This window comes from Meriones unguiculatus, chromosome 18 (genome assembly GCF_030254825.1).
Source record: "Meriones unguiculatus strain TT.TT164.6M chromosome 18, Bangor_MerUng_6.1, whole genome shotgun sequence".
NCBI classification, from domain to species: domain Eukaryota; kingdom Metazoa; phylum Chordata; class Mammalia; order Rodentia; family Muridae; genus Meriones; species Meriones unguiculatus.
In genome coordinates this window covers 30,711,482-30,731,665 of record NC_083365.1, presented here as the reverse complement: position 1 = coordinate 30,731,665, position 20,184 = coordinate 30,711,482, and the positions used below count along the sequence as shown (strand labels likewise).

The 20,184-nt window shown below is 37.2% G+C and overlaps 1 protein-coding gene across 1 annotated transcript in view; it reads right to left on the bottom strand.

The window, feature by feature from the left end:
• Positions 1-20,184, bottom strand: part of LOC110541090 (ankyrin repeat domain-containing protein 26-like) — a 194,165-nt gene that overhangs the window by 122,234 nt on the left and 51,747 nt on the right. The window contains 7 exon segments of the mRNA XM_060371561.1: positions 9,845-9,906; positions 10,982-11,054; positions 11,138-11,166; positions 13,339-13,411; positions 13,497-13,525; positions 14,853-14,934; positions 15,398-15,468. Coding sequence (XP_060227544.1) covers positions 9,845-9,906; positions 10,982-11,054; positions 11,138-11,166; positions 13,339-13,411; positions 13,497-13,525; positions 14,853-14,934; positions 15,398-15,468 — 419 coding nt within the window.

The following is a 20,184-nucleotide window of genomic DNA, read 5'->3' as shown; positions in this document are numbered from 1 at the left end:
TCCCTGTTTCCCTTACTATGGGAAACCAGTTGGTTACTGAGCTACCACGGGCTACATCTGAGCAGAGGTGCTAAGTTATATCCATACATGGTGGAGTGTCAGTCTCAGAAAAGACCCTGTGCCCAGATATATTTGGTCCTTGTGGAGTTCCTATTCTTTCCACATCATACCAACTCCCCCTTCTTTCATATGATTCCCTGCACTCTGCCGAAGGTTTGCTTATGAGTCTTAGTATCTGCTTTGATACACTGCTAGGTAGAGTCTTTCAGAGGCACTCTGAGGTAGGCTCCTGTCCTACGTCCATTGCACATCCCATTTGTCTTTCTAAGTGAGGATTGATCATCTTACCCCATGTCCTCTTTCTTGTTTATTTTCTTTAGGTGTATAGATTTCATTATGTTTATCATGTCTATATAAGGGAATATATACCATGTTTGTCTTTCTCCTTCTGGGATACTTCACTCAGAATGATCTTTTCTAGAGTTCACCATTTGCTTGCAAATTTCATGATTTCCTTGTTTTTGATTGCTGAGTAGTATTCCATTCTGTAAAAATACCACAATTTCTGTATCCATTCCTCTGTTGATGGACATCTGGCTTGTTTCCAGGTTCTGGCTATTACAAATAAAGCTGTTACAAACAGGGTTGAGCAAATGTCCTTTTTGTGTACTTGAGCAAACTTTGGGCATATACCTAGCAGTGGTATAGCTGGGTCTTGAGGAAGCACTATTCCTAATTGTCTGAGAAAGTGCCAGATAGACTTCCAAAGTGGTTGTACCAGTTTACATTCCCACCAGCAGTGGAGGAGGGTTCCCCTTTCTCCACAACCTCTCCAGCATGTGTTGTCACTTGAGTTTTTTATCTTAGCCAATCTGATGGGCGTAAAGTGAAATCTCAGGGTTGTTTTGATTTGCATCTCCCTGATGGCTAAAGATGTTGAGCATCTCTTTAAGTGTTTCTCTGCCATTCTGTATTCTTCTACAGAGAATTCTTAGTTTAGCTCTGTACCCCATTTTTTAAATTGGATTACTTGATTTATTGCTTTTTAACTTCTTTAGTTCTTTATGTATGCTGGATATCAGCCCTCTGTCAGATATAGGGTTGGTGAAGATCCTTTCCCAGTCTGTAGGCTGTCATTTTGTTCTGATGACAGTGTCTTTTGCTTTATAGAAGCTTTTCAGTTTCATAAGGTCCCATTTATTGATTGTTGATCTTAAAGCCTATGCTGTTGGTGTTCTCTTCAGGAAGTTGTCTCCTGTTTCAATGAATTCTAGGCTGTTCCCCACTTTTTCTTCTAATTGATTTAGAGTATCTGGTTTTATGTTGAGGTCTTTGATCCACTTGGACTTTAGTTTTGTGCAGGTTGATAAATATGGATCTAGTTTCATTTTTTCTGCATGTAGACATCCAGTTGGACTAGCACCATTTGTTGAAGATGCTGTCTTTTTTCCATTGAATGGTTTTGGCTTCCTTGTCAAAAATCAAGTATTCATAGGTGTGTGGGTTTATTTCTGGGTTTTCTATTCGGTTCCATTGATCCTCCTTTCTGTTTCTATGCACCATGCAGTTTTTATCACTATTGCTCTGTAGTACAGCTTGAGGTCACAGATGGACACACCTCTAGATGATCTGTTGTTGTACAGGATTGTTTTGGAGATTCTGGGTTTTTTATTTCTCTATATGAAGCTGAGAATCTCTTTTTCAAGGTCTGTGAAGAATTGAGTTGGTATTTTGATGGGAATTGCGTTGAATCTGTAGATTGCTTTTGGCAGGATGGCCATTTTCATAATGTTAATCCAACCAATCCATGAGCATGGGAGATCTTTCCATCTTCTGATATCTTCTTCAATTTCTTTCTTCAGAGACTTGAAGTTTTTCTCAAACAGGTCTTTCACTTGCTTGGCTAGTGTCACCCCACGGTACTTTATGTTATTAGTGGTTATTGTGAAGGGTGTTGTTTCCCTTATTTCTTTCTTGGCCCTTTTGTCTTTGGTATACAAGAGGGCTTCTGATTTTTTTTTTTTAGTTAATTCTGCATCCTGCCACGTTGCTAAAGGTGTTTATCAGCTGAAGGAGTTCTCTGGTTGAATTTTTGGGGTTGCTCATGTATACTATCATATTATCTGACAATAGTGACACTTTGACCTCTTCCTTTCCAATTTTTATACCCTTGATCTCCTTTAGTTGGATACACGTCTTAAACAGGATTTAACTTTGGGACACATAAAACATCATTCTGCAAAATTCATATTGATGTGCAGATATTTAAAAACATGTTTGAACATAATAATTTTATTGAAATTACTACAGAATTAAGTATTTACAATGCTTACAGTCAAAATTTCTCAGTTAAAAAAGAATAAAATTGTCATCTACAGAAAAAAATATATATACAGTTGTAGGTAATCAAGTTTACAAATTTAATCCAGTCTCAGAAAGACACAGGTCATGACCAATCCCTGAGCTTCCTACTAACAACCACCAATCCCTGAACATAAAAACTGACCAATTCCTAAACAACAAAGCCAACAAATCCCTGCTAAACCTCTTACTAGTCCACTGATAGAGGAAGTTCTCCTGTACCCTCTGGTACAAGAGTGTACCCCCCTTTTTTATACCCTTTCTTTCTCTTTATTTTTCCCTCTTTGCATATTTTTAACTTTTATTAATTACACTTTATTCATTTTGTATCCCCCCATAAACCCTCTCTCCTCCCCTCCTAATCTCACCTTCCCTCCCCCTTCTCCACCCATGCACTTCCCCAAGTCTACTGGTAGGGGAGGTTCCCTCTCCTTCTTTCTGATCTTAGTCTATCAGATCTCATCAGGAGTGGCTGCATTGTCATCCTCTGTGGCCTGGTAAGGCTGCTCCCTCCCTCAGGGGGACGTGATCAAAGAGCAGGCCAATCAGTTCATGTCATAGGCAGTCCCTCTTCTCATTACTATGGAAGCCACTTGGACACTGAACTGCCATGGGCTACATCTGTGCAGGGGTTCTAGTTCATGTCATAGGCAGTCCCTCTTCTCATTACTATGGAAGCCACTTAGACACTGAACTGCCATGGGCTACATCTGTGCAGGGGTTCTAGGTTATCTCCATGCATGATACTTGGTTGGCCTTTGAGACTCTGGAAAGATTACTGTGTTCCAATTTTCTGGTTTTGTTGTTCTCCTTGAGGAGTCCTGTACGCTTCAGATCTTACTATTTTCCACTTCTTTCATAAGATTCCATGCACTCTGCCCACCAGTTGGCCACAAGTCTCAGCATCTGCTTTGATATTCTGCAGGGCAGAGCCTTTAAGGATGTTTGCTCAACCATATTTGTAACAGCTATCTTTGTAATAGCCAGAAGCTGGAAACAACCCAGATGCCCCTCAACTGAAGAACGAATAAAGAAATTATGGAACATCTACACAATGGAATATTACTCAGCAATAAACGATAAGGAAATCATGAAATTTGAAGATAAATGGTGGGACCTGGAAAGGATCATCCTGAGTGAGCTGTCCCAGAAGCAGAAAAACACACACGCAAATATAATCACTCATATAGACACATAATATAGGATAAACCTACTAATATCTGTACATTTAAAGAAACTAATCAAGAGGGAGGACCCTGACTAAAATGCTCAATCTCCATCCCGAAAGGCAAAGAGGATGGACAACCGAAGAAGAAGAAAACAGGAAACAATTTAGGAACCTGCCACAGAGGGCCTCTGGGTCCTTTTATATTTGCCTTATTCCATAAGACTCCTGCACTCTGTTCAAAGTTTGCCTGTGCGTCTCTGCATCTGCTTCAAGCTCAGGACTTGGCACCCCACCAATCCACACTCTGGAAATCCCTGCCCTAGAAAGATCTGGCCCCTAAGAAATCTTATACAAAGGTTGTGTCTGCCCAGTTCCTGCTGCCTTCTCCCAGGAACAGAGGCAGCCACTCCTGGATTCATCCCTCTTCTCCTGTATTCATCCCTCCAAGAAATCTCTTTTAAGAGATTTATTGCCTGCTGTGACAAATTCTTTGGAAGAAAAAGAAGAAAAGAAGGAAGGAACAAAGAAGGAACTGATCTCAGGCTCCAAAACTCTTCAGCGTCTCAGAGACTGGAACAACCCTCCCCTGAGAGCAGCAACAGCTGGAGAAGGAGTGAAGCTCAGGCTCCTCAGCTCATTAGGGATTGGAGCAACCCTCCCCTGGGAGCTGCAGCATCTCTTTTAAGGAGATTTTCTCTCAGAGCAGTACAGTTCCTGGTCTCCTGTCCTTCAGGATAGCCCTGGGACCCTGCTCCTCCCCAGAGCAGTGTGATTCCTGGGCCCCCATGTCTCAGGATTCCTTGGGAACACTGTCCTACCTCAGAGCTGGGATGCCTTCCCAGCCCTTTCAGCTGTGAGTTTTTGGTACACCTTCCCACCCAATAAGGAAGGCAATCCATCGGTGACAAACAAAACAACAACAAGCTGTGAATTAATCTTTGTGGTTAGAAAATCACAAGCTGATGCCTGTTAATTTGTATTTCTTTTTAAGATTCTACTGTATACATTATTTTCTAATTACATGCATGAGTACTACATCTGAACCTTTCTGGCTCTTCATCCCCCACCAGGCTCCAAATCACATTTGTATATAAAACATGAAAGTAAAATGGCTAAAGAAGCTAAACAGAGAGCTAATAAAGAGGATGAAGACATGATAATGAAAGATGTGCTTTTTTCCAATTATTTATTATTATTATTATTATTATTATTATTTACCATTTATGCACTTTGTATCCCAGTTGTAGCCCCTCCCTAATCTCCTTTCAGTGCCACCCTTTTCTCTCCCTCCATGATCCTTCTTGCCTAGTCTACTGATAGCAGAAGTCCTCCTGTTTCACTGGGTCTCCCTTCTTCCATAAGACTCCCTACACTTGTTCAAAGTTTGCCAGTGAGTCTCTGCATCTGCTCTAATACCCTGCTGCGTGGAGTCTTTTAGAGGATGTCTGTGGTAGGCTCATGTCCTGTAGCCTCTCTTCTACTGTTTCCAGTGTCTACCCTATTTTCTCTTCTGAATGAGAATTAAGCATCTTCCCTAGAATCCTCCTTGTTATTTAGCTTTTTTAGGTTTATAGATTTTAGTATCTTTATCCTATATAATATGGCTAATAGCCACTTATAAGTGAGCATATATCATGTATGTCTCTCAGCTTCTGGGATATCTCACTCAGGATGATCTTTTCTAGTTCCATCCATTTCCCTGCAAATTTCATGATTTCCTTGTTTTTAATAGGTGAGTAGTTTTTCATTGTGTAAATGTACCACAATTTCTGTGGGGACAACTTCCTGGACAGAACACAATAGATCAGGCTATAAGATCAACAATCAAAAAAATGGGACCTCCAGAAACTGAAAAGCTTCTGTAAAGCAAAGGACAAGGTCAACAGGACAAAATGACAGCCTAAGGACTTTGAAAATATCTTTTCCTACATCAGACAAGGACATTTGCTAAACCATGTTCATAATAGCAGCTTTATTTGTAATAGCCAGAATCTGGAAACAACCCAGATGGCCCTCAGCTAAGTAATGAGTACAAAAATTGTGATTCATTTACACAATGGATTCGCAATTAAAAACAAAGAAATCATTAAATTTGCAGGCAAATAGTAAGATCTAGAAAAGATCATGCTGAGTGAGGTGTCCCAGAAGCAGAAAGACACAAATGGTATAAACTCACTTATAAGTGCATATTAGACATGATATAAGATAAACATACTAAAACCTGTACCCGTAAAGAAGCAAGAAAGAGGACCCTGGGTAAGATGATCAATCTTCATTCAGAAAGGCAAACAGGATAGACATGGGAAAAGAGAAAAAACAGGAAACAGGACAGGAGCCTACAACAGAGGGCCTCTGAAAGACTCTGCCCAGCAGTGTATCAAAGCAGATGCTGAGACTCACAGCCAAACTTTGGGCAGAGTGCAGGGAGTCTTATGAAAAAAAAAGAAAGAGAGAAAAGGGAAACTAGAAAGACCTGGAGGGGACAGGAGCTCCACAAGGAGAGCAACAGAATAAAAATTCTGGGCACAGAGGTCTTTTCTGAGACTGATACTTCAACCAAGGACCATGTATGATGATAACCTAGAACTCCTGCACAGCTGTAGCCCATTGCAGCTCAGTGTCCAAGTGGGTGTCCTAGTAAAGGGAACAGGGGCTGTCTGTGACATGAGCTGTCTCTGACATGAGCTCAGTGGCAGGTTCTTTGATCTCCTCTGCCTGAGTGAGGAGCAGCCTTACAAGGCCACAGAGAAAGATAATGAAGCCAGTCCTAATGAGACCTGATAGGCTAGGGTCAGAGGGAAGGAGAGGAGAACCTCCCCTATCAGTGGACATGGGGAGGTACATGGAGGGAGAAGATGAGAAAATATGAGCTTGGGAGAGGATAAGGATGGCAACTATAGCTGAATAAACTGTGATTAATAGAAAAATAAATTAATTAATAAAATGCTAAATATGTTCTATCAAACTAGCTAATAACAAAATGATTGAATAATATAAAAAAAATTTTGTTGGTTTGGTTCGTATAATAGCATAGAAATTACATTGTAGAAGTCTTCTACCCCCTAAAATTTATAAAATAAAGCACAAATCATAATAGGAAAAGAATCAGAAGATATTTTGATGTGTCTGAATGGATTCAGTTGTTTACTACCACATTTTCTTCTCCTTACATTATAAGATTATGAACAGGTGCAAAGACCCATAGTCAAACATTAGTTGTGGAGCTTGGGGCTTCAGTGGGAAAGGATGCATTCATTCCTGCTGTGAGTTGAGGTGCCAGGTTGGGTTGGTACACTTTAGGGATCCCCTTGTCTTAAAAGATTTAGAGGGGGAATAGTGGGAGGTGGCATGAATGCTGGACTGGGTAGAGAGAGGAAGGGGGTTGGTAGCAGGCTGCAAAGAGTTTAAATTACAAAAAAGAAGACGAGAGAGAGAGAGAGAGAGAGAGAGAGAGAGAGAGAGAGAGAGAGAGAGAAGATTGTAGGAGCCAAAGGAGTGAAGGACACAACAAAAATACAGCCCAAAAGAATCAACTAAGTAAAGCTCATGGAGGCTCACAGAGACCTGAACCTACATCAGGGAGCCTATATGGGATTTAGGTCCTCTGAGTATATATTATGGTTGTGTAGCTTGGTGTTCTTGTGAAACTCATAACAGTGGGAGTGGGGGATGTCTGTCTAGTTTGCCTGTTTGGGGAATACTTTTCCTCCTACTGGGTTGATATGAGGGCATGTGCCTAGTCTCTTTGTAACTTGTTTGTCATGTTTGGTTTCTATTCCTGGGAGGCATTAAGTTTTCTGAAGAGAAACTAGAAGACCAGTGGATATTTGGTTAGGGAAGATGGGGTTTTGGGGACTGGGAGGAAAAGAGGAAGAGAAAACTGCTGTTGGGATGATATAAAAGAAGAATAAAGAAAAAAGAAAAAAATAAGAATAAAACTGCATCAGGTTTGGTTATCTGATTCCCATAAAGACTTAGATTACTTAGATGACTTAGATGACAGATACAGTTTTTCCTACTCTTTACTCATGATGTCATTGCTTTGTTTCCCAGTGATGGCTCTTTTCTCATGTTTTTGATATTCAGAAAGATTTTTTTTTTGCCATTTAACCATTTATTTTTCTCAAAAGCTTCACAAATGGATTTTTTTTTCATTTAAAGGTTGCTATTTTACTTGCCAATTATATACATCCAAACTTGAAAGACTATGTTAGAAGTTCACAGAATGATTTTTAACTTTTAATCAACTATACTCTTTAAAAACACACACACACAACAATAACAAAACTAAGGTCTCAACTGGTCAACAGTGATGTCAGTAGAAGAAAGCACATCTGATTACTCAGAGACTTCATTTTCTTTTTTTTTTAATCAGTTACATTTTATTAACTCTGTATCCCAGCCGTGTCCCGATCCCTCATTCCCTCCCAGTCCCTCCCTCCCTCCCTCATCTCCACCGTGCTTCTTTCCAAGTCCACTGATAGGGGGGACCTCCTCCCCATTCATGTGATCCTGTTTTAGCAGGTATCTTCAGGACTGGCTGCAAAGCCCTCCTCTGTGGCCTAACAGGACTGCTCCTCCCTTCGGGGGTGGGGAGACCAAAGAGCCAATCATTGAGTTCCTGTTAGAAATAGTCCCTGTTCCCTCACTTTGGAAAACCAATTGGTTACTGAGCTACCACAGGCTACATCTGAGTGGAGGTTCTAGGTTATATCCATACATGGTCCTTGGTTGAATGTCAGTCTCAGAAAAGACCCTATGCCCAGATATATTTGGTCCTTGTGGAGCTCCTATCCTTTCCCCATCAGACTAACTCCCCTTCTTTCTTATGATTCCCTGTACTCTGCCAAAGGTTTGGTCATGAGTCTTTGCTTTGAAAACACTGCTAGTTAGAGTCTTTTCAGAACGATTTTATGTAAATATAAACTTATACTTTTACTCTCCATTAAAGACAACGTATGCAATGTTTGATAATTCACTGGGTCAGTATTCTTTGTGTGTGTAATTAAAACCTTTTTTCTGATTACTTGGTTGTTTTCTTAAAATTCTGCACAGTGGTTCTCCTGCTGTGTCCACTTACTCTTGCCTGCCACTTTTGATATCTTCAATAACTGATGAAAATAGTCAACGTCAAGGTAAGAAAGAAAACATAGTGGCACTTTCATTCTTTATTTTGATGATAAATATTAGTGAAAAATTGTTCAGTATCAAAAACATAAAAATGACCTTGGAAACAAGCACAGATCACTCCATACGAGCAGAATCTAAGAATTCCTACAAAATTCCTCAACACCGATGACATATGCATGCATTACAAGACCTACTATATTCTAATATTAATTAAATTCTTTGTATAGTACTCTCAAGATATTGGTTGAAGAAAATCAATTTTAATGGTTATATTTCAGCTTTGTGTGATGTTGTATTTATTTTTTGTAAACTTAATATTTTAATGGATAAAACAATCTTATATTGACTAAAAAATGATTATTCATACAGCTAAAAAAGCACTGGGGCTATGAGACACAAAAGAAAAGATAGTCTCGGTGTCTGTTAGGGAAGTCAATAGACAATGGGTGAAAGCTTATTGAACATGTCCTCAAAGCTTCAGGATCCTATAATTTCTCAAAAAATACTGGTTTTGAGTCCTCAAAGTAACAAATGTAAGCACACCATTAAAAAATAAATTTCAGCCTGTAACTTATTCATTATATATATATACTGAAAATATGATTATTCAGTGAAAACCTCTGTTGCTAGGAGAAAACTATCATGTATGTTCTTGATAACCCATGGATATTATGTTGGGTCAAAGTAGTGCAAATGAGACAAGTAGAGAGAGACGTGGTACTGTTATGCCTAAGTGTCAAGTGAACTTTACATTTAATCCTTGATACAGACAAATCTTTATTTTCGGTTCTGACTCTTTAACACAACAAATCAAATTGTCTCAAGTAAAGCTTAAAGCATTTTGTAAAAAGGTGAGATTTAAAATTATTGTTTTGAACATTAAAATGGGACCATCCATACAACACTGGCGTTATTTCCAAGTATGTGGTGATGACAAACACAAGCTCTCTTATATTTCACACAGGAGTAGAATGTAATAACAGAAGCATGCATGATAATTTTTAAATTAATAAACATTTCCAAAGATACCTGATGTATGGACTAACATAAATTTTAAGAAAGTTCAAAGACTCTAACTAGAAAAATATTAAATCTAAATGCATGTTGAAAAGAATATGTCATTTAGCCCTTTGGGCATTGTTTGCAAAAGACATTAAAATACAAATTAATAAAAACGTTACTTACAGAAGATTGACTACTTTTCTCACTATCAGGATACTCCTCTGTTTTCATTTTTAAATCTGCTTCTACTGAAATAGATTTATGATTACAGAATTAAAATATACTAGATACTTCTTAAACAGTATTCTTTACAACCATAGATTTTACTTAAAATTAAACATTGGTTATTATAAAAATTGAAATTGTGTTTCCTCATCTTAAAGTTCAATTAATCTTAATTTTCCAATCAATATCTGCAATGGATGAACAAAATACACAGGCTACATGAATTTCAATTTATGAATTAATTCATAAATGGTTTCATGCACATTTTTGTTATTCATCTCCATACATGTACCCAGTACAGAAAAACACATCTCAGAAATGAATGTAAAAAATAAGAATGACTTTGATTTTGTTTTGTACTTCCTAAGCTGTCCAAGAGTAAAATAATCAACTAAAAATAAAGAAAAATGTATATTGAATATCAGCATATTAGAACTCTAGATTTACGCCCCAGTGAATTTAATGTCTTTCAATCCATAATGAAATCTGGTCTGTCACAAGAGCTAGTAATAGTGATGTCATGTACTATAGTTATTGCTTTTCCTTAATTTGTAGAATTAACAGTTTACTATATTAAAAAAATGTCCAAATTGATCCTGAAATAGTTATGGCATGCTCTAAATCAAAATCCAAATAATGAAACAAATATATACTTTATTCACTTCCATATGGATTATTTATCTTCTGTTTTAGTTTTATTAATTTATTCGCTCGTTATTTTTATTTGGTTTGGTTATTTATCCCAATGGTTTATACATTTTGTTCACCAATGGAATATATTTAGCAGTTTAATTAAAAAGCACACTTGAATTTTAAGTACAAAAGCACTTTTAGTTCACTTCAGGATCATTAAAACTCCTGTATTAAAGAACTGCTATTCTGTTTCCTCTTTTATGAACCCACAAATGTTTAATACATGTAATTTGAAATTTCAAAAATAATTTTACAAAGAAAAAACTCTTTGGACTATAGAAGTCAACAAAATATGTGTATTATTGGTATTATTTTTCTAAAATGTTAAGAACAAAATGAAAGAAAATGAGAAGTTCCAGTATTTAAAATACTTGTATCATAATAAACAATTACAAAACTTACGTGCACAAAATGATTTTATATCCCTCACTGATGAATTTTCATTTGAATTAGATTCTTTTGTTTCAGGGGTAGCCTGGATGAGTTTTGAAATAAGACACTTAACAATTTTTCTCATACGTATGAAATAAACAATCCAGAATAAATATGAAATATTACCTTACATTGAGAATATTCTTCAGGAGCAGCTACAAGGTCAAAGAGACATAACCAATTATATATTAATGCTACACAGTCTATCATATCTTCAAACAGATACATATTGAAAATATATGTATCAATGAGATAGTTATAAACTGGTAGAGAGAAAATAGTCTCAAATCTCAAGGTGAAGTCATGACTCTGAAGTAATATATCAACCATTAAAGCAAAAGTTAAAATGAAAGACCTTGTATGGTTAACTAAATATTTCAGAATCATTCACACGAGTATAAGAAGGTGTCATATTTATAACTTATTAAAGAATACCAAAGCAGTAATAAGTGTTCAGAGACATGTTGAAATCATAAAGAGAACTTTGAGATGATTAGCTTTCATATAAACTTGTAGAATACTAACTAATGCATAAACTGTTTTTCTTTCTTAACAGAAATATGTGATGTTAGAGACTGCATTTATTCTCTTTCTATAGTTTACACATTGTCCATTTTTAGTAAACTCTTTGAGAAGGTATGTGAACCTAAATTACAATTTGAAGCACAAAATGTTTTCAGTGTTGAAAAATACAATCTTGATGGGTATTTTTAAAACAAGAATTGAAAGTTACTTAAGCTCTGTTTGAAATATTGTAAATATTTAATGCAATGATTATATTTTGTAATTAAGGAATGAATTAAGGTATTCCATTGTTTCCAATGCTGTGTTGTGGATGTATCACACTATTAATAAAGCTATAGTGACCAAACAACCATCTTTAAAATAGATTGGAAACCACTTTTAAAATAATTTGCACTTTTACATTACAATAACTCTTATTGAATGCTTAAGACCATAATATTTTTAATAGTTAATATATAGCTGCTGTAGAGAAAAAGTAAGTGTCTGAGGCTTTTAACATTTGCTTCATTCTATCTCATTTCTGGTGTTCTATGCAGCAATATAGCCAATTTGAATGAAAGTATATTCAAGCTTTTTGAAATGAGTCCTTTCATATGTCCTCATCATTAACTTCCAAGTTTATGTCTTTTTCTGTTCTTCTTCTAGATAACCACTCCTATTTTAAAAAACATTCTCTAAACCAGTTTCTGTATGCTTTCAACTTTATATTCTTTAAACGGATTAAACTAGTGGGTTTTCTTTTTCTGTATTATATGCTTATGATAATGCCCCTCAGTTGAAGAATGGATACAGAAATTGTGGTACATCTACACAATGGCATATTACTCAACAATTAAAAACAAGGAAATCATGAAATTTGCAAGCAAATGGTGGGAACTGGAAAAGATCATCCTGAGTGAGGTATCCCAGAAGCAGAAAGACACACAGGGTATGTACTCACTCATAAGTGGATATTAGACTTATAATATAGGATAAACATAATAAAATCTGTACACCTAAGGAAGCTAATCAAGAAGGAGAACTCTGGCTAGGATGCTCAATCCCCATTCAGAAAGGAAAAGAGGATTGACATCGGAAGCAGGGAACAGGACAGGGGCATACAACGGAAGGTCTAGAAAGGCTCTATACTGCAGGCTATCAGAGCAGATGCTGAGACTCCTAGCCAAACTTTGGGCAGAGTGCAGGGAATCTTATAAAAGAAGTGGGAGATAGCAAGACCTGGAGAGAACAGGAGCTCCACGAGGAGAGCAACAGATCCAAAAAGTTTGGGCCCAGGGGTCTTTTTCTGAGACTGATACTCCAGCCAAGGACCACTCATGAAGATGACCTGCACAGATGTAGCCCTTGGCAGTTCAATGTCCAAGTGGGTTCCATAGTAATGGGGACAGGGACTGTTTCTGACAGGAACTTATTGGCCTGCTCTTTGATCACCTCCCCCTGAGGATGGAGCAGCCTTACCACAGCCACAGAGGAAGACAGTGCAGCCACTCCTGATGAGTTCTGATAGACTAGGATCAGAGGGAAGGGGTGAAGGACCTCCCCTATCAGTGAACTGGGGAAGGGACACAGATGGAGAAGAAGGAGGGAGTGGGAATTGGGAGGGGTAGATGGGGGGAGCTGCAGGGGAAATACAAAGTGAATAAACTGTAATTAATAAGAATAAAAATAATTATAAAAATAAAATTAAAAATAAAAAATAATTAAGCTGGCAGCTATACATGTGCATTGTTCATATCAAATCTACCAGTGAACTTAGGAAACAAAGGAAATGAATTAAGAAGAATAAATATTGCAATATTCACCTGCATGAGATAACTCTTCTTTATTTTTGCCTGAGTCTTCATGAGCAGAAGAATCTGTCTTTTCAGTGGTATGCTAGGTGAGATTTAAAGAATAGTTTACAACTTCTATATTTCATACAGTATTCAGTTAATGATAGGTAATAAGTTGGAAGTGTTACCTGAGGTTGGGGTTGCTCCTCAGGAGAACCTAAAATACCAAAGATATTGTATACATCACCTACACATCATTATGACATCATCAGTCATCAAATAACAATACTTTGTGTGAGAAAATATTTTCATGATTAGCGCTGGGAATAGCAAGTTAATTTTGGGGAGGTGGATAGACTTTGGTTTTGTTTCTTCTATAATGTTCTGGTTAGGAAAGAAATTCAGTAGAAATCAACTGGAGTTAACATATTAAAGAAGAGAAACCAATGGGGAAATGTTTAGCTTTAATCATACTTTAATTTTTTTAAGAAAATGCTCAGATGTCCTTACAACTGTTAGACCTGATGATAGATTAAATACCTCAGTAGTTAATTTTAATTAAATGTTTCAGCTTCATTGAAATGTGAAAATATGCCATTCTCCACTTTATATTGTAATTTTGGCAACACAATCTGACTTAAAATTTTCAGAGATAAGCGTAACTCAGTTAAAATTTTATGAACTGGTCAGCTTGAATCTTCATGATTTGTATGAAATATTCCTCTTTTGAATACATATAGGCTGTAACTATGACCTCATTATTTTGTCTTGTACTATGCCTTCTTAAAACTATTCATAAGAGGAATATGAAATTATATATACAATGGAATGGTAAAAAACTCTTAAAAATCTGTTTCAATTAATAGCAGTGAAATACTTAATATAAGGCAGTATTTGAAATCAATTAATAAATATGTTCTTTGTTTTCTTTTTCTTTATTATTATTATTTTATAATTTATTCACTTTGTATCCCAGTTGTAGCCTCCTCCCTCATCTCCTCCCTGTGGTCCCACCTTACCAACCTGACCTCTTCCTCCCCATCCCTCTCCCATTTTCCACTGATAGGGGAAGTCCTCCTCCTAACTGTCTGACTCTAACCTATTAGATCCCATCAAGACTGCTTGGACGGATGGTCTTCTTCTGTGGGCATCCTACCAGGGAGAAGTGATCAAGGAGAAGACAACCAAGTTCATGTCAGAGACTCTCTCTTCTCCCCTTAATAGGGAACCCACATGGAGACTGAGATGTCTGTGGTCTATGTCTGAGCAGGGTGTCTAGGTCCTCTATGTGCATGGTCTTTGGTTGATGCATCAGTCTCTGCAGTCCCTCCTGGACCCAGCTTTTTTTGGCTTTGTTGGTCTTCTTGCAGGGATCCTGGCCCCTCGGGGTCCAGCCCACATTTTATACAATGTTTGAGTTACTGACAATATGTTATAGATATTTTATTAATATCTAATATCTAATTTTTCTAGGCAAGTAGATTATCTCAGCCCTGTTTTGAATAAGTGTCCACCAATTGGTGCTTTATAATAAGATTTCTTACCTTTTTCCTGACTATTTCCCATACTTTCTTCTCTTTGATCTTCAACAGTAAATAAATGCACAATATCCATTGGTCCAGTTTGCTTAAAGACATGTTAAAATGAGGATCAATAATTCATTGAATGAATAATTGAAACTTAAATGTCAGCAGCATTGGCTCATAAGAAGAAATCTCAGGTTTTACTGAGAGTGGTGACTATTTGGCATGAGTTAGACTCTAGAAATGTTAGTTATCATTGGTTCAAAAAACAAAACACCCAAACAAAAGTTTCAGATTTGATCTATGTTTAAAAACTTGAGGATGTCATTCATATATAATCCAAACAATGATATAAACAGCTTGAAATGTGTCTAAAAATAAGATTCAGCTATGTTATTACAGATTCTTAAAATATGTTAATTGTCTTAATTACTTAAATGGGTGTTAAAACGAAAGATTCAATCATCTACAGATTCCACAGGGCAGGCTGAAGACAACTTCCATTTACCTATTCTTCCCTATTTATTAATGAAAATATTATATAAAATAATATAAAAATTAAGTACCACTGGTTGTTTTTTATCTCTGGCAGCAGGACATTTTTGTTGCTCTTCTGATGTAGATTTTACCATTGGTTCTGAAAACAAAACCACATATGTAATCAGTACAAAGCAGGGAACAAGTAGCATGAATTTTATACTGTATAGAAACTGCAAAATATTGATGAAAATGTCATATGAACATTTAATATCCTAATCAGAAGTTTCAAATACGTTTAACTTGTGTCTGGATAATTCTTGAAATTGGAATTAAAAGTCTCGTTTATGAAGAGCTTCATTGGATTACTTAGAAAGACAGCAAAGTGCCCCATGCTCAAAAAATATACACATTTTAAATACAAATGAACAAATTATTCCATTAAACATAAATCAACACTTATATATATATGTATTTATGTATATATACATGTATATATATGTGCACATATATACACACATATATACATATATATCTGATTCCATATATGTATATGCATACATATGCATATATATATATACATATATACGGAATCAAATACAGTCATGCTGGGAAATATTTTCTACTTTGTTGAAGTGGCACTTCAAGAATAGCTAGGAATTTTTCTCTTCCAATTATTGCTGCAAAGTTTCATACCTCATTTTGGAAAGAATATGTTTATTATAGCAGAAAAGACAGTGTCTGCAAAATTAATTAGGTCCTGTTATTCTATTAGGACTCACTGTTTCAGTGAAATTTTATTGGTTAAAATTGTTCTTTGAACTATAACTATATTTATTTTCTATGCATTAATCTAATATTTGTCCATGTTTTTTTTTAATTTTTCATCAATTACACTTTATTCATTCTGCATCCCCCCATAAGCTCCCCCCTCCTCCCCTCCCAATCCCAACCTCCCTCCTCTCTCTGCTTGCATGCCACTCCCCAAGTCCACTGATAGGGGAGGTTCTCCTCTCCTTTCTGATCTTAGTCTGTCAGTTCACATCAAAAGTGGCTGTGTTGTCCTCTACTATGGCCTGGTAAGGCTGCTCCCCCCCAAGGGGAGGTGATCAAAGAGCAGGCCAATCAGATTATGTCAGAGGCAGTCCCTCTTCACATTACTATGTAACCCAATTGGACTCTGAACTGTCCTGGGCTACATCTGTGCAGGGGTTCTGGGTTATCTCCATGAATAGTCCTTGGTTGGAGTATGGGTCTCTGGGAAGTTCCCTGTGTTCAATTTTTCTTGTTCTGTTGCTCTCCTTGTGGAGACCCTGTCCTCTCCAGCTCTTACTATTTCCCAGTTCTTACCTAAAATTCCATTCACTCTGCCCAACAGTTGCCCATCAGGCTCAGCATCTGCTTTGATAGTCTGAAGGGCAGAGGCTTTCAGAGGCCCTCTGTGGTAGGTTCCTAGGTTGTTTCCTGTTTTCTTCTTCTTCTGATGTCCATCCTCTTTGCCTTTCCGGATGGGGATTGGACATTTTTGTTAGGGTCCTCTCTCTTGCTTAGTTTCTTTAGATGCACAGGTTTTAGTGGGTTTGTCCTATGTTGTATGTCTATATGAGTGAGTATATACCATGTGTGTCTTTTTGCTTCTGGGACAACTCACTCAGGATAACAGAGGAAACAAATAAGATTTGTAAAGACATAGAGGAAGATAAACTCAAACAGAATATTGCCATCCGTTAAGAAATAAAGGAAGCTGCAGCCAAACAGTTTATGGCCTTTAGAAAGGAAATGCTTAAAACACTGAATGAAATGAAAGAAACAGATTTGAAGGAACTAAAAGAAAAACAGGAAAGTACAATCAGACAGGTGAAGGAAGTAAACAAAACAACTCAAGACCTGAAGATAGAATTGGAAAAATTAAAGAAAACACAAATGGAAGAAATAATGGAAAGGAAGAATCTAGGGAAGAAAACAGGAACTACAGAGGTAAGCATAACCAACAGACTACAAGAGATGGAAGAAAGAATCTCAGGTGTAGAAGATACAATGGAAGAAATCGATGTATCTGTCAAAGAAAATGTTAAATCCGAAAAATTCCTCACACAGACTATCCAAGAAATGCAAGACAATATGAAAAGACAAAACCTAAGAATAATAGGTATAGAGGAAAAAGAAGACTCCCTTCTCCAAGGCCCAGAAAATATTTTCAACAAATCATTGAAGAAAATTTCCCCAAGCTAAAGGAGAGGCCAATTAGAATACATGAGGCCTACAGAACACCCAACAAATTTGACCAGAAAAGAAAATCCTCCCGCCACATAATAATCAAAACAGTAAGTATACAGAGCAAAGAAAAAATACTAAAAGCTGCAAGGGAAAAAGGCCAAGTAACATATAATGGCAAACCCATTAGAATCACACCTGACTTTTCAACAGAGACTATGAAAGCCAGCAGGGCCTGGACGGATATCATGCAGACCCTAAGAGAACACAGATGTCAGCCCAGGCTACTATACCCCGCAAAACTCTTTGTCCATGTTTTATCTGCATCTTTGCTATTTCAATTGCTAGCTACCTTTTAAAAATTTATTTATTTATTACACTTTATTCACTTTGTATCTTAGCTGTAGCTCCCTCCCTTGTCCCCTCCTAATCTCACCCTCCCTCCCTCATATCTTCCCTTGTCTTTCTCCAAGTCCACTGATAGGGGAGGTCCTCCTCCCCTTCCATATGATCCTAGTAGATCAGATCTCATCAGGACTGTCTTCATTGTCTTCCTTGGTGACCTGGGAAGGCTGCACAAAGAGCCAGCCATTGATTTCATGTCAGAGATAGTCCCTGTTCCCATTACTAGGAGACCCACTAGGAGACTGAGCTCACATGGGCAACATCTGTGCAGGGGTTCTAGGTTATCTCCAGGCATGGTCCTTGGTTGGAGTATCAGTCTCAGAAAAGACACCTGTGCCCAGATTTTTGGGTTCTGTTGCTCTCCTTGAGAACTCCTATCCCATCCAGGTCTTCTACCTCCTCCTTCTTTCTTAAGATTTGTTAGAAAACGTGCGGCTGTGAAGGTTACATGATGGGTTCACAAATCACACCAGGAGACTGATTCCACATGGGAGGTTTATTAGGGGAAGGAAAAGAGAGTCGCAGAGAGACGGGGCAGAAGAGAAAGAGAGAGAGAAGGAGCTTCAGGAGTTCTCTTATAAGGTGATTCAGGGCATGTGCAGGTGGTTCCAGGTGATGAGTGGGTGGTCTTCTTGGTGGCTTCAAAAATCCCTGATAACTGGTTTGTCAGGTCCCTTGGAGCTGGCCATAAAGATGCCTGTTTACTGATCCCAACAAGATTCTCTGCACTCTGCCCAAAGTTTGGCTGTGAGTCTCAGCATATGCTTTGATACCCTGCTGGTTAGAGTCTTTCAGAGGCCCTCTGTCCTGTCCTGTTCCCTGTTTTCTTCATCTTCTGATGTCCATCTATTTCTCCAACAAAGGACCATGTATGGATATAACCTAGAACCTTTACCCGGCTGTTGGTGTTCTGTTCAGTAAGTTGTCTCCTGGCAAGCTAACTTTAATATGTCTATTGTTTTTCTTGCTGCATTGGACTGGCAATGTTGAATATTATAATTTTATAAGCAATTATCATTTGTTAAACTGAATAATCATCTATCATGTGCCTGCCTTGGCTTGGGATTTTAATGAATGTACCTCAAGAGCCAGGAGTAAAAAATAAAAATTTTTACCTTATGTTAAGCAGACTTAAAATATGGCAAGTTCATGATATTAGGGAAAGAGAGAGGATGAGATATGAAAAATAGTGGTATATGTCGTTCTAATAACAAGGAAAATGTTGTAGCATTCTCATAACTGTAACAGTGATAGAGGAATGGGTAGAAGAAGGAATAGCTTTAAATAAGGCATGGACAGAAGTCAGGTTATTGGAATCACCTAAAGGTTTATACATTCATATTTCTAAAATTAGTCTGTTATTACTTGGGATGAATATAGATAGTTATAAATGTGGTATGAATATGTACTTGGAAAGCAAGTGAATAAATGGATAGAGGTGATTTTGTAGAAGGCAACTGTGCAAAGTAACAACCATTAATTATTAAACTTAGGTACTGTTTCCTAAAACGATACATAAATTCACCAGCTCACAGCACACAGATTTTTTTTTTACTAAAATGTCCTGGTACTGAGCTATGAAGAATCCAGTCCTTCCCAGTACTTTGCAAATGATTAAGACACAAAATGTGATATGATCTAATTAATATGTTTGAGTCTCTTGTGTTTACATTGCCAGTATTCTTATGTTGAAGGAATTCATTAGGATACTTGGTAATACAGAATTAAGCCTATGACTGACAGTTGGTGATGAAGTTACTGACACATAAACTAAAATGTAGAACAGGTTCAGATAGCCCAATAGACCCAGAGGAATAAGAATCTCCCATTGAAAGGAGGTCCAATGAAGCATATAATCTGCCTGTGTAATTCAGTACAGGCTTTAACTACTGAATTTACTAGTGAACCCCCCCATCTTCAAAAAATATTAAAGGCTTTCTGATTTTCTTCACAGACTCTACCATGGGGTTTGTCTCTGTTGGTGGGGCATGAATTTTCCTCAGTTTCCACCATGCTGTCACCCTCTACTGTCTGCTGGAGGCATTACAAACTCTCCTAATAAGCTCTTTACTCTCCACTAAAAAGACAGAAATGAGCAAGTAAATTTGCTTTTTCCCAACACTGTGACTATACCTTGCATTTCCTGTGTTATTAAGCTTGAGTTACCTATATCAAATTTTGTGGAAATCACAATTTAGAATTCTGTGAACATCGCACGTAATTTCAAGTCCTTCTTTCCAGAAAAATTGGTGGTTTA